Here is a 15,074-nt window from a genome sequence, read left to right as displayed (position 1 = left end):
CCATCAGAGCTGACACCCGGGGCCTCCCCCCAGAAAGGGGCCCGGCTTCGGCGCGTGGACAGGAGTCCATTAATTAAGTGTTTAATAAGGGGGGGGGTGCTAACATTTCCCCGCTGCTGTGGCCGCATACTCTCCGACATGGAGGGGGAAAAAAAAAAAAAACCCAGTCGATGCCCTGGAGGAGGTGTCCAGCGGCGGGTGCAGCAGGAATGAACCTAGACGGCTACCTTCAAACAGGCCGCGTCAGGCTGCATATTGACAAGGACAAACAAGCGTCAGGGTAAACTGACTGAAGGATCATTCGTTATGCGGGAGCCATGAGCGATTGCAGTTTTAGCTTCATTAGCAGATGTGTTGACAGCCAGAGGGGAAAAATGGCTGCCTTTTACCTTACACCGGGTACAGAGCCGCCTTATTTGTTTTTCCATTCTGCATGAGCGTCTGTGTCTAAAACCAATAGAAAGACAATAGAAAGCTATTGTCTTCATGCAGCGTCTAGTTCTGAAGCACAGAGCAATAGATGTTATGCATCAGGCCCTGCCACGGGAAGCCCGACAATATCCATTAGCACGTCATTAATTAGCCTCCCAGTTCCTGGAGAAGATTACCAAAGAGGAAAACCTATTCTGCGGGGAACCACCTTCATTTAGGAGAGCGACATGAGGTAAGGGGGGGAACAATTGGAGGCCGTCCCTTTCCTCAAAAGACCACTCCCACTAATCAGGAACCCGGTGCTTGTAGATGCAGCCTCCATTCATAAAGGCAGATGCCAGCAGGTGTGCAAACAACCCAAGGGACTGTTTGCATACGTGTTGTTTAGCGCATGGCATGTTTGCTGAGAGGCACGCTTAAATCGTCGCAGCGCTCGATACCGGCGCGAAACAACGTGGCCGAAGCCTTCGCGTTCCGACGGCCACAGCGGCGAGCGCAGGGGCAAACTAAATCAAAGAGTCCTGAGACGCCGCCTTATTTCTTCCTGCCCCTCCTGCCTCCTTCTCAAGCACTACTCTCAAATAAGATCATCAATTACTGGTGATGTTTACACAATATGTTTTTTTCTGCTTATTCCTCCAACTCCCACAGCTCATTAAAAGGCTCTCCATTTATTTGCTCTGTGCTAAGGTCCTTAAATCTGCCACACCATACAAAAAGAGGCCAATTCCACTTTTCCCTGTGGTGTTAATTGAAGGAACACGGTGCTTCCTCATTAATTATGTCAACGTATAAAAAACATCCGTTTTCTGTGGCTTTCCGTGGGAAAAGTACATTATTTTATATGTGTGTGTGTGTATGTGTGTGTGTGTGTGTGTGTGAAACTGAGACTGGAACATGACTCTGTATTGTGACGGGGCCTGACAGCAGATTTGAACCCGGTGTAGCCAGGAGGCACAGGGGGATCAAGCAGCGTTAGTAAATACAGATAAATCTCACTCTCCAGCTGCAGTATTTCGCACCCCTGCAGGACCTTAACCTTGCGTTTAATACGCAATGATGCATCTGCACTGTCGCTGGCATAATTTGCCACTAAATAGTGAGTTTTGGGAGTCTCTTCACTAGCCGGGGCTGAGCGTAAAAAAAAGAGAAAAGTTAAGATACATTACAACAAAAAAAAAAAAACACACAGGCCCCAAACCACCATATTCACGAAAGGAGACCTTGAAAACTTTACAATACTGACAATCCAGCTTCAGAAAGCTTTAAAGATTTTTTCATTAAAGCTTTTTGCATAAAAGCATCAAAATATTAATTTGCCTGTCACCTATTATGCAGGCTGGTTTGGTGAGGTTAGCTGCGAATTGGCGGAATGTAAAAGTAGCGCCCCCGCTAATCTCTGCTCTTCAACTTCTCCTAATGGCAGAAAAATAAAAATAAAAAATGACCTTCTTTTTTCAGCAGACACGTGACTGTGAACACTAAATACGTGACAAATCGGTGGCAGAAGAAGAAGAAGAAGAAGAAGAAGTTTTAGTGAGCAGAAAATTCCCCATAAAGCTCATGTTCTTTTTGCCGGCTTGGGGTAATTATCCAGCTGCTGAACTACAATGACGGCAGGAATGAAAATGAGAGCCAATTACGAAACACCCTACGGAGAGAGCATACATGGGGTAAAATGGAAGCGAGGTGCGGATACATCAGTGCACTGCAGCCGTAAAATTCCGCAGGCCTGCCACAGAACACCAGAGCACCATTTACGGCCGGGTGACCGTACGCAGATGCGTATTAGTATGAATTGTTTTTCGCGTGAAAAGTTGCTTCCTTTTTTCCCTTCCCTGATTCCGGGCCAAACCGCTGTACCATGACGCCGTTTACCAGCCACATTTCCCTCCTGTCTAGGCCCTATCGCACACCGTCCAATTAGCAGGAAGCAGCTATAGTAGCTATAGTAACCACATATCCTCGCAGATTAATCCTGAGTATGTGTTTTGACAGGTCGTCCCGGGGTGATGTAAGTCTTGCTGGTTTTGTTCGTTTTTTTTTTTTTTTTGCAATAAAGCCTGTACGCGACTGTTCAACTTTGATGCAACTGAACTGGACCCCAAGCCCGTGACAGACACGACTTACAGCACAATCACCGTGGCTAATTCGCCATCGTATTAGCAGTCTCAACCGCAACGCAGGAGGGGCCGCGCTCATCACTCGCCATCTGCAGACTCGCTGGCACTTTACGGAGGGACGTTTCTGAGTGCAGAATGGCTGATTGTAAGCGGGGCAGATGTTGTGCACCCGGCAATAAACGCCTGCCTTCCCACCAACACCAACCCCCTTCTTTCTCTTTCTCTTTTCTCTCCTCCCCCAAAACCGTGGCCGGCTCTGGTCGTGCACCAGCTTTTCCTCTGTGTGTATTATCCTGGGACTTATTAGGTAGCTGTATCGTTCCGGGCCCTCATACAGAGATAACCCTTACCTAGCCTTATCGCCGGCGCACAAAAGCACGGGATCCAATAGGGCCCCATGTAATCCATCTCTGTCAACTGCGTTACGGAAATTACCTGTCAGAAACATCATGGTTGAGATTCTGTGATTAAACGCAAACTTTGAAAATAAATGCCCAAGGGTACCGGAACGAGGAGGGCCAGTCAGCGTACGTTTCAATTGCGCCTCCCCTCCCATATTAATTGCCTCGCTCTGTACAGGGGGATTATAAATGACACAATGTTCATTTGCAGGGGAAGAAGGGGAGAAGTAGAAAAAAACAGAAGAGCGAGAGCGGATAAAGCGGAGCTTTAAGAATGTAGAGATCATTGCAGGCTAGCGCTTGTAGCAGTGGAATGATCTCTCATTATCTTTAATTCCGACAGCCAGTGTTTTCTGTCACTCTTGCTCTCATGACAGAGGCAGAATTGCTGTTTCTAAAATAGAGCAGAGAAGTTAAATGGAATCACACCTTTGTTCGAGGCACTCCTGCGTGGTGGCACTGGTTCTCAATGGAAATGAGGAGCCCTTCTCTGACAAGATCAAAGGTCCCCACAGTGACCTGTGCTCAAAGGAGAACCGCCGCTATTCATACTGCAATTAATAGATATAGTCACACTCTCTACTCCCAAGTCCTGCTCCTGTCTGTGCCACAATAATGCATGTCTACTGAAAAAGAATAGAAGTAGTACATGTGCTTCACAGCCATTACAACAATATCTGCAGAAAAAAGCAGAGTGAATGCACAGCACACCTACTAATCAGCACACCTAGCTAATAAGTTCATATAATATGCAGACGGTGGACATAAACACACACTCTCTCTCACTCACTCAGGAAAATATGGAGCCCCAATTTATGCGAATATTAACTGTTCTATTATGCTGAAAGAACCCCCAAAACAAAACAACCACTTTACATATATTATGATTTTCATAAATGTATAATGAATAGTAGTAATAGTCATAACATTGGCATTAGTAGAAATAATAATAATCATTTTAAGTCCATAGCATCTTTCTATGTGCTTTTTAAAGGATTGAAAAAGAGAAAATACTAATAGCAAAACCAAGTTAAGTAGCCATAGTAGTATTGGAGACTTTACTGGTTGTAATGCTTCTACACAATAATAATTTAATGTGCATTCCTGATTTTTGTTTATTCCTGAAATTAATACATGAAACAGTTGCTGAATTCTAGATTTAAATGTCATATCAAAGTCATAGTTAATATGTGCCAAACTGTTTACTTACTTAATAACTGAGTGTGAAATGTGACAAAAGCTGTGGTATTAGACAGCAGCTGTTGGACACAGTGCTGTATGCTGTATTTCTTTCCCACAGATATAGACAGATAAGAGCAGGGCATTCTGGGACATTCTTGTTTTGTTCTGAGACCTTCATCAATTAATCTAGTCAAAACTATTTACTGCTTTTTAGAGATGAGCTGACCTCTAATTGTTTACGGGGGCAGTGGTAGCCTAGTGGCTTAGGAAGCGAACCCGTAATCAGAAGGTTGCTCTGAACTGGTTTGTGGTTCATTGTTTTACATTCAGGAACTAGACAGGCTCTGGGGACTGCTAGAACTCATAGTTTGTAGTATGTTCTTAAGTCTCCCAGTCCTGAGCACAGTAGATGAAAACAAATAAGGTGATTTCCCTTAGCTTGGAATGTACGCATCAGGAATCCACTGAATTTAAGACCTTGTCATAACATTGTCTCATTGTCTAGTGCATTATAGGCTGCAAACCTGCACCGGAGCATTTGCCACGGTATGGATACTTTGTCCTCTGAGAAATAATCAATGTAACAAAACTGGCAATGAAAATGAAATAAGGTGGGGCGTTAGGTATTGATATAAGAACTTATTTAGTGTTATTTATATAATGGACCCTATTATGTCAATTTTTTTTACTTTTTCTTAATAAATTATGAGAGGGATGTGAGTAAAAACGTCACCTCATATTTATGGATCAAAGTAATATTCTATGCCTGTCCCCCACCCTCCCCATAATTCTGATTAATACCTGGTGTCTGTATCCATGGAAAAATGTATTCATAGTCACAGAGTCTCCTGACTTTCTCTTTTAAATGGCTGTCTTTAAAGACAGTGGTGAGTCTGTAGTAAAAGCCAATCGTGCCAATGGGTCCCTAAGACACTCTAATTTACTGACGGCTACACCATTAAATGAATGGTTGGGCTGGGTTGAAAAAAAACATAAGAAGTGTGAAGTTTTGGGCATTATGCTAATGGATAAAAGTGTCATTCAAGTGTCACGCATTGAGGGATGTATCCTCACAATTGCACTGATGTGTGTTTACAATCGGGCCGCTGAATAAATACAACTGCGAAAAAAAGGACCTATCGTGGAAATAATGGCACATTACTCAGCTGCGGCCGGTGAAATAAAAGGTGCCCTGCGAGTCAGCAACAGGTCAGCTGAGATTACGGCACGCTCCACGCCGCACTTAAGCGACCCTTTAAGTGATTACCCAGGCGCTCGCCATGTCTCGCTGATCTAGAGTGTTGTGAAGAGCACCTCGCAGCTGGACGGCTTTTCGAAAAGCACCACTCAAATTACCCGCCTTCTATAGATTGCGGCCCGCTGCGAATCTACCAAGCAAATATCGCGTCGCGACAACAGGTGCCCTTTTTTTCTGTTGGCAAACATCTCGTTATTTCTTTTACGGCAGCCATTCATGAAACAGCAACAATTAAGGCCCTTTCTGAAGCCATTTCATGACATCATAAATAAAACGATCTGCGTCTGGTGGTAATGAAAGGCTGTAAAATCGGATTTGGAACCCCGCTACGCCATCCGGACATGCAGATCGGCAGCAATGCTTCTGTAGGGACTAACCGGGTATTAATGTGAGCGTTGTCGGTGATAGGTCCGCATCCAGGGGCCCGATAGAGGCATCCCCTTTCTGAGCACGTCATTGCTGCCAGCCAGAACGTTCCCGGTGGGCGTCGCCTTTTCCACCGTGAGCCCCTGACACGACACATTTGTTGCCACCTATTCTCAGCATGTTAATGATGTCGTGCATTGTTTCAAAGTGTGTGTGTGTGTGTGTGTGTGTGTGCGTGCGTATACGCACTCTGTGTGTGTAAGGTGTTCTGGGACTTTCTGTTTACCAATGTGCATGTGTGCCTTTGTGCTGTAAGGCATACTGTGTACATATTAGTGTGTGTGGTGTGTGTGTGTGTGTGTGTGTCTGTGAACACAGCGCTTTGTGCTTTGAGCCTCGTCCGTGCCTCCTGTCAGCAGAATTTTGTTAATATGCAAGCACATGAGAGCGAGTGGTGCAGAGTAGGGGTCACCGCTATAAATGGGACTATTCACTGAATGTGAGCATTTTTCCTGCTTACTTTTCACTCCTGCGCCCAGCCTGGAGTTCCTCTGCGCCGTCACGCAACTCTAATTGTTTGATGTCTTGCTTTTTCTTTTCCACTTTTTTCTATTCGACACATTAATTATTGGAGAGCCCCAGGTACATAATAATGTTTCAGTCTAATGACTACCTGAAGTGGCGATGATTTATTAATCGTGTGTAATTAGTTTAACAACAGAAAAATAAGGACGTGAGTTTGCAGATTTTGAGAAGTCTGCCAGTAACTAAGACCCCTAAGACTTTGGTGAGGCTATAGACAATTGATTTTAATTGAACATTTACTTCAGGAATGCTTGTTTGAAGAAAGCATTAATAATAATAAAAGCAAAGAGAATTTTTTTGCATGACACGTGAATTAATCCTCTCGGCGGACGAGGAAACAGAATTCAATCAGCCGCTGAAAAACCATCAAACCAGCCGACCAGTGAACGGTCGCACGTTGATGGCAATTTCCATTCCCCAGAACACAGTTATCCTAATAATCTACAGCGCATCTCATTACCATACAGTGGAGAGTGTGTTCCGCCGCCACCGGTTGCTTTCGCCTGGGCAGCAGTCAGCAAGACTTGCAAATTACGCTCGGCTGACAGGACGAGAGGAGGTGGGAAGGGGGGAGAAAACACACAGGAGATCTTGAACCTCGGCGAAAAACACTAAGACGAGTCAATTCCCATAATTAAGGCATCAGTCATACGCATACGGCTGCCGAGATTCCGAAATGCCAGGGCCACGTTTTCCCTTTTTTTTCCTCCCCCCTCCTCTCTCTCACTCATTATGTACCATTTGGGAGTGATGCTGTCCTGACACGGGGGACGCAGCTTCACCTGCAAAGCCACCCTCCTGCCCTCCTGCCTTCATCTCCCGTTCCCCTCCTCCGTGGTGGGTAATGGGGAGCTCATTACAGGGCCGGGGGACTGGTCAGCTTCAGGACAGAGAGGGCTTTTAATGAGAGAGCAGCCGGGCCCCGGCACACGATCGCCTCGCTCGCCGCCAAATTTGGATCCAGATGAAGGCAAACACAGACTCAGCAACCTGGATGGCTCTGCGCTTGCAAGTGTGTGTTGAGTTAGAGTGTGTCTGTGTGTGTGCGGGGGTTCTTTTTTATTTTTTTGTGCTTTTTATTATTTTTGACTTTTTAATGATGCTCCCAGTCCCATTTCCCAGTTTATTTTATTTGTAGAGTGACAACTCTTCGCTCTCAATGACACTTTTGACTTGAGAGAGGGCGAATTATAGGTGTGAATGGCATATAGAAGGAGGGAAATTCACCAGAAGCCATTTCTCCATTACTGGCATGTGAGTAGACAGGATTGCACTCACATCAGGACACACAAAAATACACTTTTTTTTTTCACTACAGTACACATAAATACGACAACAAAATGGTTTATCTGTGTTGTAAACTGTCAGGCTCTTTTGTCAGGATAACATGAATGGGACATCATGTCATAAAACCTGCACAAATAAAATAATAATTATTGTAATATTGTAATACTCAAGGCTGCTTTATTCTTAATATCCTATTAATTCTATTAGTCTTAATATCCTTGGTGAAGTACAGTTAATATCCTCACTTGCTGTATCTTTGATGGCAGTACTGATGGTGGATGATGGAACAAAATGGTCACCTGTGTAAACTAGTTAAATAAGCTGGTTTATTCCGCTTTTCACAATATGAGTACTTGGAGAGCCAAATATTCTTTTGAGGTGGTACAATGCGGTATATAATGTAAAACATAAAGAAATGCAAAAATGACAAATGGTGCCACACGAGAGAGGGGATAAGGGCTTCTTATGGTCCCCAAAGGCATATTTACCTAGTCACCGACACCTTCAAAAACCCTCCATGCACAGGGACAACATGGCAGGGTCATACCATGCACAGCGAAAACACAGGTGGCCAAAAAAACACAGCTCACACATTCGGAAGTGCATAATGAATGAACAATTTATGGAATTTGGATTTATAAGCCGTAGAAACCTTTCGCCTGGCTGGGAGACGTGGTTCTGCATTTAACTCTCCCAATTAGGCGGGTAAAGATCACACCTGAAGCTTCATGAAGTGCTGGTGTTTATTCCTCATGTTCTTGTTGTGCACATCTGCCCCAACAATGCTCCCCTGGCGGCGGTCCCCGCGCCGTGCCGGCACCACCGCCGGGCTGCGCGAAAACTGCAACCCGGTCCAGGAGAGACTGCGCTCCTATTTTCACACAGCAGTGATAGCGACTGCCTGGAAGGAAAGAGGCAAACCGGGGCTCCGGCGCTGCTTGCCCCGCTATCTCTCCTGATCCTAGCATGTGCAGGACGCAGCGGGGAAGCACAGGGGTGTGAAATCAGCCACATATCTCCCCAAACACAAACCCATTAAAACCCAGCCGCTCTGCTCGCCGACCTGTAGTCAATGGGGCCTACAAAAGGGTTCTGCTCAACCGCTCAACGCGAGTCAATCTGCGGGATCTGTTGCCTGCAAGCTCGGTGCATTATTTCCTCCAGCATATACCCCTTCCACTGGCAACGGTCTGATCTGATTAAATCAATATCTGCTCCTTCACAGACATTAAAAGCAGACAGGGAGGGACTGCAGATGCTGCGGAGGAGGAGAAGATGGAGACTCAGGACGTTAGTGGGAATCTGTGACAGGGCCTGTATTGATTCTTGTTTTTAGGGAATTGTAAGAGCGAACGCGGTGGGGCCGTCCGCCTGGAAAAACCGCATTGGCGAAAAGACCCCCGGGGTCGGCCGCGAGGTGCGGCTTCTCTGGTGCCCCTCCGCACCTCTGAGGACGTGGCTGGACCACGGCGTCTGCACCGCAATTACGTCCTGCTAATTGAAAATGTTAATCTTGTCACATCCGGGGGCACAGAGGGTTAAATTGGTAAAACTGCAATTCACTTAAGGCCATATCTCTTGTTGAAATGAACTAGATGATTAATCCTTTATATTCTTCAGGGATTCAGGGGGGGGGTATCAGCAATTAAATTAACAACTACAAAGTGTACGAAGTGAGATGGAGATGGGAGGGGGGAGATTATATATATCTATATATATAAAACACACACACACACACAAACACACACACATATATATATATATATATATAGAGAGAGAGAGAGAGAGAGAGAGAGAGAGGGAGAAAGAGAAAGACACATACTCATTTGTTCAAAGTTGTTACCTTAATGAATGAATTGTCTTCTTATTGCCACTGTCTCTGATTTGTCATTACAAAAGTGCACCCCAACCTGGCCGCAATCTGACCGTGGCCCCTCTGTCACTCCCCAATTTCACTCTCTGGGCATTTAATTTTATTTTTGACACTTTTTTTGGAATAACTTTGGAAAAAAGGAAAAAAAAAAACACAGTGAGTGCTCAGTAAATATCACTCTAGGTTGTGTTCCCCAGGACGCTGCTCTTATTTGCATTATTTTCACAGACTCCCGCCATCAGCGGTGACATTTCAGATGCATGAGCGCCGTCGCCGTGCCCACCAGCCTTTCCATCTCCGCCCTCTGAATCCAATGGCCTGGAAAGCAGCGTGTCCCCCCGATTCAAATATATAAAGCCATTACCGAAGCGCTAAACAATCGGCGCTTTCTCTCCCCCTCCTCCTCCTCCCGGTACGACGGAGGAAGGAGCAGCATTCAATATTAACCAGGACAAGCGAAGCGGCCGAGGGGCCCGGAGGCGGCCGTGCAGCGATCGCTCCGACCAGCGCTGATATTTGTAGATAAATGCCACATCCCCAGAGCTTTTTCCAACAGTGAATTATTAGCAAAGCTTCATTGATCTCTCGCAAAATGACAATAATCTCCAGGTTTCATCCGGGGCCTGTTGTCGGGGCTTCAAAGTGCATCGGGCCAGAGAGCAGCAATTGTTATCGCAGAGGTGTTTTCTTCTCTCTCCCTCCCCTCATCCCTGACCTGTTTGTTCCATCAGACGGCGGAGTGATTTCTCTCGCGCGCGCCATATCGCGCTGCGTTTTATGATCCTAGATAAAAACCATAGGCTCGCGAGGCTCCCGACCATATGCGGTGGAGGAGAGAGTGCTTTTACGGTAATGAATGTACTCGACTAATAAGGCTGTTCATAAAAAAAGCCCAGTGACGCTGCGTGCTTGTTTATATCCGTCCCAGTGAATTGCATTACCACGCAGTAAATTCGACTCGAAAACTGTCACAAAACGAACGCACTCAGCATATTTCTCAACAAAAATGATTGTACTCTTGTCATTTCTTTTCTTTCAATCCACGTAAAATAAAACCCTTCAGTGTTGGGAATGGCTGATCGAAGGCCTCATCAAGCAATGCGCCATACTTCTCATTTTTTCTACTGAGCAAATAAAACGTCAAGGCCTCAGTGTTTTGGGCTCAAGTCATATTGCGCCATATTTTTTTTGAACCAATGGTTATCACATTTCAATAAAAACTCTCCCCACGTGTAAGGTGTCGTGCTCTGAAAGGCGAGCCAGTGGGCCTCGGGGGAAGTGATTTCAGCCGCCGGACTGCATTTATCCCGGCAAGGTTTCATTTCTACTCCGTGTCTGATCTCTTCTGGGGGTGTTGGGAGGGTGTCAGAGGGGCCTGGTGAGGGCAGCCTCTCCTTTCTGGAGACAAACGCGTGTGTCTGGGTGCGATCTAATGAAATATAACAGCGCTCCCTGTCATAGGTCAGCAGCCAAGCCTGCTCACAGGCTGCTGTTCCAAATGCCAAGGCCATTCATTATGAAAATGCTATGCATTGATTTGTCATACACTGTAAAACTCCATCAAAGTGGCAATTTTTACATCTGCCGCACTGCCTTGCACGTGATCATGTGATGATGAACAATGGAGTCTTTTATTCTGAGCTGAAATAAACACAAACATGTACACACCCTACCACAAAATACACAGTGGTTCTGTGAACATGCTGGTTTGCTGGGTGCCACACGTTTTCACTCGCTACAAAGTGAAAAGCACACTCTCAAGTCCCAAATGCAAAACGTCACATCACTACCGCCATAGAATGCACTTAAGAACTCTGCCAAAATCAAACGACTCTAAACCATTTCACCAGGCATTTCCATCCATACCTTTATGTGTGCTGTTGAGAAACATTTCACGGTCTACGTTACATATGTTCCATCACTTGTCTGTCTAATAAAGCAGAACGTGAGAACAACAAAAAAACAACAAAAAAAAAACCTAATAATAAACCGAAGATTACAGAGATTAAAGGCTCGATTAAAGTGAGGCGACTCAAACACAAACCGGGGGTCGAGAGTTAAGTCCCGTAAAGTTGAGTCCTGTGGCAGGCAGCCACCTGCCGATTACAATGAAGGGAGAACTTCAGTAACTCTCTATAATTTGAATAGACTGTTTTCATAGCATCCAAACGCTGCCCTCCCACAGAGCCGAAGCCGCTGGGCGCTCTGACGCGGCGGTTTGGACCGTTCTTCTGCCTCGGTGATTCATCCTCAGCTTCCGTCCCAGTTCTGACAGCACCACATAACACCGAATCAGCCAGGATGTGAACCTCAGACCAAGAGCTGTGACCACAGATCAGTATTACTGCTGAAACCAGGCCACGCGAGGCATCAGGAAAGGAGGAAAGAAGCGAGGAGAAGAAGCAGAGTCTGAACAATTAACGTCAATTCACAGCAGCGCAGTAGAGGCTTTCGCAGCGAGTGATACAAATCCTCAAATAGTCCATTAAAGAGAACCGACAGAGACCTTAGCAGGTGCATTTCCACTTGTGTGCTCTAGTAAAGGTTCATAAGTCTTGATGGAAGCACAGTTTGGGGTTATATAACATCTGCAACATGCACTGGCTGCTCAATAAAAAACAAAATAAGTAAAAATAAGGGCGCCCAGGATTTAATTACTTTTCGTCAACTACTGCAACCCTCGCTTGTCCTTTTTTGAGTTATTTCAACTATACCGCGTTGCATTTATAGTGTATAATTTTTTTTCCTGGCAAAATTGTTCTTTCGTATGAAATGAATTGCGGCGATCCTTCATATGGATGTGCGCAATGCAGTAAGATGATTCTCCTCATCTCCTGGGAAATTTAAATTTCTGACTGGAAAAGTTATTCAGGACAGCAACATTTCGCCGCAGATGTTGAAAAATACCATCTGGCCCATCTTAACACCAATTAAATATTCCATTTTTTTTTTTTTTTTTGCCGTAACGCGCCCCATGTTGATAACGCAGTGTAGGGGAAGTTTCCTAGGGCCGTGCTCATGTTTCATCAAAACCCGCTACTAATTATTTTCACTACGTTCTCACATCTTTAATTTTATTCCTCCCTTCCATGCTCAACAAGCACTGCTGTCTGAATATCACTCTATATTAATGAAAACATCACATGAATTTCTGTAACTGGATATACGAGTGCCAAAAGTGCCCATTTTATGAGCAATATAACTCCTGACAGTGGAACGAAGCGCGACATGGTCATCGTGGTCATCGTGCCCCGTCTCACTTCCCCATAATAAAATAACCAAAAAAAAAAAAAAAAAGAAATATCTCAGCCGACCCCAGCGGAGGGAACGCGGACCTGAACAATGCGACAGTCACACGCCGGCCTGAGATATAGCGCCCGCGCACAGGAGGGGTCATGTTAAATTGTGGGCACAATAAATATGTGAAAACCCCAGGTGACAAGCCCAATATGTCACCCCCTCCCCATAACAAACAACTCTCGCTGACCCTTGCCACGTTCCATATTTTTGTGGGCTTTTTTTTTCGTCCTCACCCTGTGATGATTTACGCAGTACCTTAGTAGGAAATGACAACACATAATCTAGAGCGGGGTGGAAAAGGAATGGTGGGGGGGGGGCAAGTGATCCTCCAATGCCGTTCAGAGGCAGGGCAGGGCAGGGCTATTTAGCGGCATTAGCTTGAAATAAATTCAATCGGCGGCCTCCGGTAGCGCGGGCCGCGTCTGCCGGAGAACAGGAGAGCCTCCAAGCTGCGGCCAGTGTAATAAAGCATTCAGCCATCGGTGCTGCCCATTGATTTCTGACTGCATGCGGAGCACATATTTCTACAGCGGCTTGCTGGGTTTTTTCTTCTAATGGAGAAGACCAACAGAAAAATAATCCACAATATTATTCTTGGATTGTTTATGAGATTGATCCTTTAACCTGGTGTGCATTTCACATGAGGTGTGCATGTATTAATGAGACCCCTAATCCTACCTGATTTGATTGTGTCACATAAATTCCTTTTTTTTTTTTTTTAACAAAATATTAATATGAACTTATATAAAGTAAAAGACCGATTAGCATTAGTTGGGAGTGATTTCATTCTCCGACATCCCACAGCAGACACGCCACTGGGCTGCTTTAAATTTATTGCATGAGCAATTAACACAGCAGAGACTTCCTCAACTAGGACTGAGTCTGAGTGATAATGACAGGTGAAGGGATGGATAATGGGGAAGCTAGAACACACACACACACACACACACACACACACACACACTTTTTTCATTTTCCCTGCTCCTCTTTCTGCCTTCCTGAGTCTCACCCCTGCAGTTATGAGTCAATCCATCCCTTCGTATTTCACCACCTCCTCCTCAATGGGTCCAAAGATGTTGATACTTTAAGGAAGTGAAGGAGCCACAATGAGAGGCAAACACATACAACCTACACTCACAGTCGTTGGGTTTACTGCTTTTACCTGTTTGTGTTACGTTTTCAGTTGAATTAGGAGGAAAACTTGATAATTCCGCAGCATCAGAACAAAAAACGGCAACACAAGCTGATGAGGGTTTTTGGGACATTGTGTGTCGTGTATGACAGTGGAGTGGGCACAGCGGGGGACATGTAAAAAGTTCTACTGCATTCATCAAAGTCACTGGTGGCCGTTACTTCCCGTTCTGGTTCAGAAAGCAGCGATTGGTCATTAAAAAAAATGCTCAATTGCCACTTCCACCTCGTCCAGAGCTGATTCAGTGCATTTACAGGAAACGAGGAGAAAATGATAAATCAGCAGCACACTAGTGCAACAGCACTTCAAACACACAGCAGAAACACACACACGGACAGAACATAACAACAAAAAAAAAAAAACCTTACATGACAGAGTCACAAGGACAGAAAGTTGCAGACTCTAGAAGTGAAAGGGCAGGATTCTCTTATCAATAATGAATTGACGCTCCAAATACAAAGCGGAACGTGAGAAGACACGCAGACAAGGGCGTCCAGACGCACGCGAACACGCCCACACTGAAGCATGCATGTGCGGCCAGAGGCAGCGGCGGACGCGAGGAGTACGTACCCACAAGTACATCATCATCATGAGTGCAGGGTGGAGGCTCTTTCGCCGTCAGCCGACAGAAACTCTCCCTACTCAGCCAAGTTGGAGGAGCGGGAGCCCGTAGGAATCCCTCCTTTATTTATTTATTTAGCCCCCCCCACTTCCACCGTCCCACTCGGCTCAGCGGTCGGTTCTGTTTGCGTTTCTGGGTGCAGGTGGAGGCTACCAGAAAAACAATAAGGTTTTTTTTTTTTTTTTTTTTTTTTTTTAAGAAACGCTTCTTAGGATGACACTTGAAAAAAAAAAAAAAGGCAGCAGGTCTCTTTTAAGAAGGATTTTTTAAAAAATGCTTCTAGCAGTCTCGTTTCTCGCCTTCCCTCTCTCCTCTTCTTCTTCTTCTTCTTCTTTTTTTCTTCTCCTTCCCCGCTCCCCCCCTCTCCGCTCTTCCTCGTCCTCTCGCACTGGCAATCCCTGCTTAAGCAACAATTCTTGACGTGTCTGTTTAATGAGCAGATCCGCGCGCCGA

General features: G+C 45.4%; 1 protein-coding gene across 7 annotated transcripts in view; it reads right to left on the bottom strand.

Moving 5' to 3' along the window:
- The window catches only part of rbfox1 (RNA binding fox-1 homolog 1), a 197,197-nt gene that overhangs the window by 110,365 nt on the left and 71,758 nt on the right, over positions 1–15,074 (bottom strand). The window contains exon 1 of one of the 7 annotated variants that reach the window (XM_028985493.1): positions 14,570–14,788. The exons of the other annotated variants lie outside the window; for them this stretch is intronic. Within the exon in view, the coding sequence (XP_028841326.1) occupies positions 14,570–14,590 (21 nt within the window). The 5' untranslated portion in view covers positions 14,591–14,788. Of the gene's footprint in view, positions 1–14,569; positions 14,789–15,074 lie in introns of those variants that run through there. 7 annotated transcript variants of the gene reach the window in all.

This window comes from Denticeps clupeoides, chromosome 7 (genome assembly GCF_900700375.1).
Source record: "Denticeps clupeoides chromosome 7, fDenClu1.1, whole genome shotgun sequence".
Lineage (NCBI taxonomy): Eukaryota > Metazoa > Chordata > Actinopteri > Clupeiformes > Denticipitidae > Denticeps > Denticeps clupeoides.
This window is presented reverse-complemented; position numbering and strand designations above follow the sequence as displayed.